We start from the raw sequence: 11,023 nt of genomic DNA on the forward strand, positions 1-11,023 counted from the left end.
TTGCCAGGACTGGAAGCCATCTGCCCTCTTGCTGCCATCCATGATCGTTTTGCCCAAGATCATTCACTTCAGCTACAGTCCCTGACTGTTTTCTTCCAGAGCATCCTGCGGAACAATCTAGCAGCAATTTTGGAATTAAACTGCTGAGAGAACAGCTCCTTTAAAAAATAAGTGATGATTTTCCTGAGGGCCCAGCTTGTAATCACCACAGCCTATCAGACTCTCCATGCCTTCGGATGCCCTGCCGGGCCCTGAGAAAGACGCAGCTTCACAGTTAGTTCCCAGGCTCAGGGCTTATTAGTGCCTGGCACTTAGTGTGCACTTGTACGTGTTGAGGATTGTTCATATTGTTGTTGTGGCCCAAGGTGACATGGTACCTGTCAGTCCCGGGCCATATCCACACTCAGATGGGTGAGCCTAAGCACAAGCCAGACACTTTCTAATGTTGCAGAGCTTCGTAATTACCTGGAGTGATTCATACACCTAAAGACTCCCAAGCCCACCCTACCCCTTGAAAATCAGAATCTGCCAGAATAGGGTGCAAAATCTGTACCTTTCTCTAGCACCCCAGGTGACCCAGGTGTAGTTTAACATGGAAACAATTGACACTGGATTAAAACATTATCTAAGCCTGCATTGCTCAATATGGTAACTACTAGCTAACATATGGCTATTTAAATTTAAATTAAGTACAATTAAATAAAATTTAAACTTCAACTCCTCAGGGAATTCCCTGGTGGTCCAGTGGTTAGGACTCCACGCTTCCACTGCAGGGGGCACAGGTTCAATCCTCGACCCCTGGTTGGGGAACTAAGATCCCATAGGCCTCGTGGCACAGCCAAAAAAAAAAAAAAATTCAGTTCGTCAGTTGTACTAGCCTTGTTTTAAGTGCTCAGTGTGGCCAGTAGCTACCATACTGGACAGCTCAGATAGAGCGCGTTTCCATCCTCGAGAGAATTCTACTGGACAACACTGCTCTAAGGGGGTAAAGCAGCCCCTCAATTTATTTTTCCTCTCTTTCTATACCATACACAGCACATGTAACTAGTTAAGCCCCCCAAATGGCTTTGAGCAACCCATGGGAAAGATTGCTCTTAATTTAAGTGTGTTTTAATTTTTATTCCTCAGAAGAACTTTTTTCTGCAGTTGGAGAACAGAAATATGTTTGCAACGCTCTCTAAAAAGTCCACTGTCTAGCAATTTGTTTAAATGATTTAACTGTATCAAATACGAGTCTAGAAGGACTTCCTTTAAAAAACAAAACAAACTCTAAACAGGTATTTCATTATCCCTAAGAAGGTCTTAGAATTGTAAACGCATTCACTTTTAACCATGGCTTAAATGCTTTTATCTTTTATCAACAAAATGCCATGCTCAGAAAATAGATGCCTTTCCTTTTCTGTTTATGATAAATGAAGCTCAGTTCACTCCTCTTACACATTCTGCTACAAAAAGTCTTTGAGACTCAAATAAATTTGCCTTCTACATCTAAAACATTTATTTTTAGGATTCAATTTATAGTCACCAGTCTTGCTGAATTTTGCAAATGATTTTGAATAGACAGTAATATTATATATGGATTGTTAAGAGGAAATAAAAGTTCAAATTAATAATCAAAATGTTATATACATTAAAACGGCACAGGAATGCTTACCTTATTCTTTGTACATCAGAATATTTACTTAGCACTTATTAAACAATTATATTTGACATGAATATTTGTATGTCACCAGTCTTCATAAAATGATAAAGGTAGTATAAAAGTGTAAGTAAACAAATGCGATGACAAATTAAATTTTATGTTATTTAAGTGAAAAGGATTTATTTTAAATTTGCTATAATGTGACTGAACACTCGCAAATTAGCTTTGAAACTGGTATTTCTCCAGTGTGTTTCACTGAGCATTATTCATGGAGACCCTGACAAGCCTTCTGTGAACAAAGGCGACAGTAGCCCATCGGTTTGGAAACTGTCTATTTTAACCTCCACAAATTCACAGTATATGTTAGCATCATAAAGCTCCAAGAAGCCCGTCAGAAGGAAATCTAGCATCTAGCCCAGCGGCTTGTCACTGTAATCCTGCTATGTACTGTCTATGCTAATGTAAACAAAGTGTCATTCTGCCAGTAGATCAGTTGTTCCAAGCGAAAGACAGATGAGAAACTAAATTCTCTAACCCTCTCATCTGGAACTTTAACTAGAACAACACTTATTTATTGATGGCCTCTTAGTTAACATTTAGGCCTTGGTTTCCTCTTGCATAAAATGAAAGATGTTGTATGTGATCAGCTGTCAAGTTCTTTCTGGTAATAAGAAGTTCTGGTTTTTCTATGCCAAGGCACAGTTAGTTCAAGCTGTTGTTGGGAGTTATAAAGTGATTAAGACATGGTCTCTGATAAATGTGACAGAGGACAGATGGAGAGTGCTCTAGGGATTCAAAGAGAAGAAGGGGGATTTGAACAAGCAGGTGGAAAAACTCACCTTCTACATGGAAGGGAGGACACCAGTAATTGCCTGGGGGCCAGGCTGAGAGTCCGACTTGGGACTGATCGTCATAACTGGCTGGAGCTTAGGGCCCTGGAAAGGAGGCAATAGGGCTAGTCAAGCGTTAGAGTTGAGACACTGCCAATAGCAGTCCAGGAACATCTGCTCGCCTTACCCAGGGCCCAGATTCTTCCCAGGGAGCCTAATCTGAAAATATATTTTGGAACACTTGCTTGAGTAAAACAACTTTGGTTTGATCCTGCTTCTCAGTCCCACGTGCAGGGCACTGCACTGGTGGCTGTGGGGTATTTAGTTAATTGTTAGATGAGAGGTGATCTTTTGGATACTGATCCCAGTGAGGGAGCTTCCACTAACCATAAAGACATCTCTCAGGTTCCAGAGAAATCAGTATGAACCTGCACTTGTGCATAGCTCCTATGAAGAAATGTGTGAATAGACACGAAACAATAGGATTTTTGTGACTTTTTATTGGATGTGGTAGAAATGATGTTTGTTTCATGCTTGTTATGTTGCTTTTGGCTTTCATAAAATGATGCAGGCTTCACCGCCTACAGGAATACCCTAGCTTTATTTGAATATAGAATACAAGGTATCATCACTTTCAAACTCAACCGATCCAAAACGAATCTTATCCTCTTCTTCACCAAACCCCTTATTTCTTCTCCAAATATGTGATACTGGCTAAAGTCCTATGCTTGAAAAACTTACACCCTTTTTTTTTAACTTTTTATTTTAAATTGGAGTATCGCCGATTAGCAATGCTGTGATAGTTTCAGGTGCACGGCAAAGCAACTCAGCCATACATATACACGTATCCATTCTCCCCAGGTTCCCCCTCCCATCCAGGCTGCCACATAACATTGAGCAGAGTTCCCTGTGCTATACAGTAGGTCCTTGTTGGTTATCCTTTTTTTTTTTTTTAATTTCTAGTATGGCACTTCTGAACATCCTGTATTGCTTTTTTTTTTTTTTTTAAAGCAAGGCAATGCTTTTTTTTTTTTAATTTATTTTTTATTTATTTATTTTTGGCTGTGTTGGGTCTTCGTTTCTGTGCGAGGGCTTTCTCTAGTTGCGGCAAGCGGAGGCCACTCTTCATCGCGGTGCGCGGGCCTCTCACTGTTGCGGCCTCTCTTGTTGCGGAGCACAGGCTCCAGACGCGCAGGCTCAGTAGTTGTGGCACACGGGCCCAGTTGCCCCTCGGCATGTGGGATCTTCCCAGACCTGGGCTCGAACCCGTGTCCCCTGCATTAGCAGGCAGATTCTCAACCACTGCGCCACCAGGGAAGCCCGGTTATCCTTTTTAAATATAGCAGAAACTTACACTCATTTTTACTTCTACTCTGTTGTATTTCATGATGGGGAACACAGAGTTGAAAGGGTTAAATTGGAACAAACTGAGAGAATTAAGATGTTATCAGAGTGGTGTGCCCAAGCACTGGAGGACCCATTTTCACTGGGTCAGGCGAGTTACCTGGCTGCCTCCATGCTTGCCTAAGTGGCCAAGCTTGCTGCAGGAAATCAGACACGGCAGGGGAAGGGATGGGAGGGGAGGGCAAATGTGAGAAAGGAGAGAAGCGGAAGGTGAGATGGACTAGTGTCCCAAATCACGCTGACTAGAACTGAATGTTATCAATTTCTTGAAAGGGCAACTATCCTGACAAACATTGGCTCCTGTCTTCATGTTAATACTTTTGACTACTGGTGGGCTAAGCTATCTGTAATGTATATATTTTTGTTGAGTACTGTTTCAAAGAGATTGCTCTCTCAAGCAGAATGATAAATCATCTGTCTCAAAAATATCTCCTCTTGAAACTTTCAAGAACAGGAAGGAATGAAGTGTGCCAGGCACCCTGATAGGCGCTTCAGTGTACATTATCTCATTTAATCTCCATACCAATGCTTCTAACTATATGTTATTCCCCATTTTTACAGTTTATAAGTTGCCCCAAGGTAACTTCAAACCCAGCCCTGCCTCTGGGGTAACCTTTCTCCTGTATGTGGTAGAAAAATCACACATTTAGCAACGTAGGTATTTTTCTTTTGTTTCCTACTTTTTTTTAAGTCTGGAAATCAGTTTCTTTGCAAATTTTGTCAAATTTCTTGAGTCATTTCACAGGCTTTTTAAACCTGGCCAACCAAAATGAAGAACTAAGAAATATTTCTTCTTTCCCCAGAGAAACAGATTTGGTTGCCTGAATTATATGTAGATGGTCTCTTATCCTCCACTTTGCTGAAGCAGACTCAGCTTAAGTTATAGCTGGGAACTTAAAAAGGACCAAAGCACTGTTTTCTCTCACCTTTGTCTGTATATCATGCCAATGTTAACTCTTACAAGTTTTAATTTCAAGTATACATTTTTGAAGCAAATCAATTGTGTGTATTAACTATCAACTATCAAGACAGTATCCTGATTCAACCCTTTCTTGTCCAGGCCATTATATTAACCTTATTTTAATTTTCTTTCTTTTTTAATGCATCCAAAAGTCTTTCTTTACTTTTTTCACTACAGCAACACTTTGAGCAGGTATGTATCTGCTGTTTTTCCATAGCAACATTTCATGGCTGTTTTTCAGACAATTCTTGTCAGTTATTCAAGGTCACTAAGCTAAAGGGGAAGTTTCAGTTACCGTACCTGTTTGAGGGAGCTTAAGGAAAGCCAGAGTACTTAGCCCTCAGGGATCGCCAACATTTTGAGAATCTCTTTCCAAAAAGCATATGCAAATACAGAAGTTTCAATAAGCTTTCAGGGTATTTTAGTCAGAGTTTCTGAAACTGATTCTATATTAACTACACTTTTTAAGGGGTATACTTTGAGTATTTACCTATTCTCTTTTAAATTTTCTTAATTTGGGTATGTGACATCTATTCTAAGCAGTTCATTTTGAAAGATAAAAACAGTTGTTGTTACTGTTTTTAAGAACAGCTTTTTATATTTAAATGAAACTTTTAAAACTATGTGTTACACAAATCAATATTAAACTATAATTACTTCTTTGTGCTAATAGACTTTTCTATAGCATGAATTTTCTGTGAAAAGATGAAGCTAAACAAATTCATATATGGTTTTGCTTAGATTTTGGAGTTAGGAATTCATAGGGGCTGTATACTTAGCATTTATCTGCTCTGTAGCTTTGTCTTGCCAAACGTGTTCCACTCCTGATTAGCATCTTGTTGCTTTGTAGGTATGGAACGCAATCATTGGTTACTCTGTTGTACATAATAGGGAGAACCATAAGTACGGATTTACAGATCTTAGAGGTAAGTACTATAGATATTGTGCATTATAAAGACAATTTAGAAGCCATTTTTTATGTAATTTGGAGTTGCTAAAATTAAAAATAATATGCTTTTCTGAATTGTTACATCCTATGCTCCATTGATGCTGTTATCACTGCAGGAAATGTCTTTTAATTCTGTCTTGCTCTTGAAATAGAGACCATTCTTGTTCATGGAGGGTTGTGCTTCACCTGAATTATTGCAGTAGACTATGCGCCGGGCTCCCTGGTGCCGGCTGTTCTTCCCTCCATCCCATCCATCGCATCACTGCCGGTCATCGCCCTGCTCCCAAAGTTTCAGTAGCTCATCATAGTTTTTAGAAGGAATTTTAAAATCTTTTCATTAGCACACGAAGCCCTTCATAATCTGGCCCCTGCGTTACTCCCTGGCTTCACTTTTGCCCACTTCACCAACCAGTGTCAGAGAATAAGAGGCATAGGTGCCCCCGAACACTTTTCCTCTAGTTACACTGTACCACGTAACAGAATTTCTTAAATTATCATGTTGTTGCACGTTTCCCAGATTTCAGAAACACTCTACCTTCTGTCTGGGGTGCCCTCCTCATGCCTGTCCTTGGCTGGGTAATTCCTAATCTTCCTTTAAGACCCTGCTCCAACCACATATTCTAGGAATTTTTTTTTTTTTAATAAATTTATTTATTTATTTTTGGCTGCATTGGGTCTTTGTTGCTGCATGCGGGCTTCTCATTGCAGTGGCTTCTCTTGTTGCAGAGCATGGGCTCTAGGCGCGCAGGCTTCAGTAGTTGTGCCTCGCTGACTTCAACCGTGAGCGGTTGTGGCTCACGGGCTCTAGAGCGCAGGCTCAGTAGCTGTGGCGCAGGGGCCCAGTTGCTCCGCGGCATGTGGGATCTTCCTGGACCAGGGATTGAACCCGTGTCCCCTGCATTGGCAGGCAGATGCTTAACCACTGCACCACCAGGGAAGTCCTGTAGGAAATTTTTAGCTAACTAATTTACACCCTCTCCTCCTCCACGCTCCCAGATCATCCTATGTAGTTGTTACTATGAGAGAGACAGGAAGAACTGGTAATTCCTGAAGGAATGATCTTTGTTTGGGTTTTGGCTTGCCTGAGGCTGAGCTGTCAGGACCTGATTTAGCAGGGATTCCCCAGACAAGAGAGTGAGGGGCACACCCAAAAATCCTGGAACGAAAGCTCTTAGAATCAAAACTGAGTTTGTGTTGATATCTTCAAAAGTGCCTCTGTTCATCTTTATCTCTACAAAACCCAGTAGTTTTGTTGTTGTTGAATGAATGAATGAAGTTTGTATAACTTTAGCAGTCCCCAAAGTTCCAAAATTCTATAATCACTGACAGTTCATTAAAAAAAATACAAAAATGGATTGAGCAGTAGTTAAATTATTGTAATTTTGAAAACAAGTGAGTTAGCTACCATGAATATCTTTGTCAACAAGCTGTGAATGACCAACAGTCCTACTGCAATGTATTGGTTCACATGATAATATTGAAAACAATTACTAAAAAAAGGTAAATGAAAAGAAAGTCATATGAATCCCTTTTCCCTCCACACCAGCACAGTTTTTATACACTCTCCGAATCTCCTGCTCTGGTCTTTCTACTCCACCCTGCTGGAGCTTGTCCTCACTCGTGCTCTCAAGCACCCGTGAAGCCCCACACACACAGTCCCCCAGACCCACACTCCCCTCCCACCCACTGCAGCTGCTCGATCGGGGGCGGTGCTGCTGGTGTGTGGCTCCCACTGCCTGGGAGGAATGCCCAGGTGTGGGAGAGAACGGGAGGTTTGCTCCTGGCCCCTTAAGCTACTTTTTCCTAGAACCTTATTTATCTTTTGCATTGTAGTTAGACTTGACAACCCTATTACTACCTAATTTCAAGTACATTAGGGTTTATGTGACCTTTTGTGAGCTGGTAGGGTACACTATCATTTTATGGTAATGTGTGTTCTGAGTTATAATCCAATGACACAGAAATAGACTTTTGGAATATGATTTATTCAATTCAATTATTATTATCCCAATTATTCAATTGGGATCTGTCTGGCTTGAATGTAATATTGCAACAAACGTTCCCATAACTGAATGCTTGACCTGACTCAATGAAGGAATTTAGCCAATGGATGAATCCCCTATAAATATTCTTAAATAAAGGGTAACATTTGTAAAGACATGGATGTTGTATACCAGTTTTGAGCTTTGGAAGTTGCAAAGTTTCTTTTGAAATAAGGAAAGGTCTCACTGTGTCTCTGTCTACAAATCTTGTATAATATCCAATATGCATTCTGGAAATCTTTATTGAGCACCTACTACGTGCTTGGGGAATAGAGCATTGAATAGAATAAACAAAGTTCCTACTTCCTGGAGCTTCCAGTCTACATCGGATTCTTCAGGACAGGTGTGGTCTTCATCACATTTTCTCAGTCACAGTCTCCTCAGGGACACACCATATAGGGACAGACATTTCTACTCATTCCATCTGTCATCATCCATTCACAAGATCATGTCGCTACTTACCATGAACTTTGTCTTACTGTGCCTAAGTGAGAAGTTCAATTGCACTGATGGACCAACCGTCTCTTTGTCCTTTCAGCTGCAGCAGTTTTGCAGTAACATGTTGGAGGAGCACCAGAGACTCACAGTTCAGGCCAAATTACAGACAATAAAGAATGAAAATCTGAAAAACAAGGAGCGAAGTGCCAGGATAGCTGCGTGGCTACAGAAAAACACATAATTTAGTGGCAACTTTCGGCCCTTCTCTTGCATATTATAATGTGCTCACGGTTTTGTCTTCCAATATTCTGTGAGTCTGGAAAACCACACGTTTTGTTATTCGTATTTCAGTCACATTTACTACTCAGAGTCCTGTTCTTCCCCTCTTGTCACGTTTGGCCCTGAAGCTCAGTGATTGTTGAGGATTTTGCCAATAATGCTGTATTTCTGGGGAAGATTTTGCTTCATGTTGGGCTATAAACCACATGATTTACTTTAAATGCCTTGGCAAAACAAATTTACCGTAGAGAATTTTGCTTGTTCTGTTGTGAAGGCCAGTGGAATATTACATCATTGGGTAATGAGCACATTCTTTTCTGAGGGAAATACAGATTTGCAATACTCTAGGGTTTATTTAGTTCAATATTTAAAAGAGTAATGAGCAAATGAGACAACAGTGTAAAGAAATAGAAACCAGAAAAATAATATTCACTAGAAGAGAGACAAGCCAAAGAAATGCAAGTTTTAAAAAGAAGAAACAGACAATTTTGTGAGCCACGTTAAGTGCCCCAAAGGCAAGAAATGTGTCTCTTCCTGCCCATTTCTCTCTCCCCAGTGCCTGCTGCATCACACCACGCTTTACTGGCTACTAACTTTATGGTGTCACAAAGAGACCTGGGATTGTAGGATCCATGAAGTACCCGTAGGATTGCTGTTGTGGAGACCAAATGGAAAGCAAGGCTCTGCCCTGAAGCTCTTGACTGTAATTCACCTGTGGAACAGACACTCTTTCAGCCAAAGTTTAGCAGCAAAAATGATGATGTCAACAGACAATAGCAATTATGGGCTAATCTCCAACGCAAAGGATAATGGTCAGATAAAGAGTAATAGAACTAAAAGATTAACCAGAGCATAATCTTTATAGCTTTGCACTCAGCAGATTAAGTTTGAAATGTGGTTTCATTTGGCCAAATTGAACCTGCTTGTAGTTTGGACAACTTTAAACATTTTCATCAATCACAATGTACGGAATTAGCTTAGTTTTGTTACCCCTGATTTAATCAGGACAGCTAAGGCAAATCATCCTACTCTAGACTTTGTGTGTATACCATTTAATTCTTGATTTAATTTTAATTTTGTTTTTACAGAATGGGGGTAAAACTACAGATCTTCTATCTACCTCAAAGTGGTACTGTAAAGATTAAGGACTATGTCAATGAAAAACCTTTAACTATGTCATATAAACTCAAGGCAATGTGATCTAAGGGTTTTTTCCTATTTCTTCTGTAAGTTAATATACCCACAAATTAAAATGCAAGACAGAAGTTCACTTTCATATTCACTTCACAAGAAGATACTCCCTGAGAGGGAATGGGAGGCTATGGGACTTGGCCATGAGGACAGACCAAAGCACAGCCTGCACAGACTTGACCATGGGCCATAGGTCAGAGAGATTTTTCTTTAAATTTAACAATTTAAAACTATAAGCAATAAAACGTCTCCATGTCTTCAAATTGTCATGTGTGCAGTATCTTCCTGTGTTTTCTTCAACGTGCATTCTCTGTTTCCTGTATCCCCTCCAATCATCCAACTCATCGTTCGATAACCATGTCACGTGTCCTCTCAACTGCTTTCTCCTCCTTTCTTTCTCTCCTCCACTTCCACTCCCTTCCCCTCCCTTGTGTTCCCCTGTCTTCCTTCTCCCTTTCCAGTAACCTCTGCCTTCCTTCTGCCTGGTTGTCCATGTCCCCTCTCCTTGATCTTCCTCCCCTCCTGTGCTCTCATTCGACCAAGTGTGCTTGGAGGCTGGCACTCGGGATGCTGAGCGGGCCCTGATGCCTGTTATTGGGTGATGCCGAGCCCTCATCCTACCTAAGGAGCACACTGGGCTCTTCAGACCATTTGCTGACAATTAAAGTTCCATTATATCTTAGCTTCTGTAGTAATTAAACAGCACCAAAAATGTTTATCCAAAATCAAATGCCCAAATATTTGGTTAATAGTTCTTCCTCTAAATATGAAGAAGAATTTTGAATAATGTACATTTTTTCTTACTTGGATGAAGCCAGTTACTCCAGATAAGCATTACATTTTATTATATTGTACCTTATACTTGGTATAAAAAGAAGTAATTATTGATTGATTACTGTGATAGCAATAAGTCAGGGAGTGATACTGAGTCAGATTTGTCTAAATGGTATAAATACTTTATTAACCAATAAACCAGCTTATTTATTAGCACGCCAACTGTAACACAATATTTTCGACCCATCTAGTTTATACTGTTCATCCTAAAGCAGGTTAACAAGATATACAATGTATTCATGATTTTTTTCAATTTGATAATTAGAAATTAAAGTTTTCCTTATAATCTTATGCTTTTTTCCTCCTCAAACCCATTCAGTGACTTTTCATTGCTGACCTTAAATGAAAGAACAAATGCCTTAGTCTTGAAGACTCTAGATGCTTTGTAATTCAGAGCTCTGGGACCAATCTGTACAGCAATTTATTCTGAAGAATGAATGAAGAAGCAAAATG

General features: G+C 40.1%; 1 protein-coding gene across 2 annotated transcripts in view; it reads left to right on the forward strand.

Annotated features, from left to right (window-relative positions):
* Window positions 1-9,809, forward strand: part of LVRN (laeverin) — a 164,618-nt gene extending 154,809 nt beyond the window's left edge. The window contains exons 22-23 of one of the 2 annotated variants that reach the window (XM_082375682.1): window positions 5,688-5,763; window positions 9,102-9,809. In XM_082375682.1, coding sequence (XP_082231808.1) covers window positions 5,688-5,763; window positions 9,102-9,401 — 376 coding nt within the window. In that variant the 3' untranslated portion in view covers window positions 9,402-9,809. Of the gene's footprint in view, window positions 1-5,687; window positions 5,764-8,366 lie in introns of both variants that reach the window. The other variant, XM_082375681.1, reaches the window with a different exon arrangement.
* Window positions 9,810-11,023: the final 1,214 nt, after the last annotated feature.

This window comes from Balaenoptera borealis (assembly GCF_965194805.1).
Source record: "Balaenoptera borealis genome assembly, chromosome: 2".
Classification (NCBI taxonomy): Eukaryota; Metazoa; Chordata; class Mammalia; order Artiodactyla; family Balaenopteridae; genus Balaenoptera; species Balaenoptera borealis.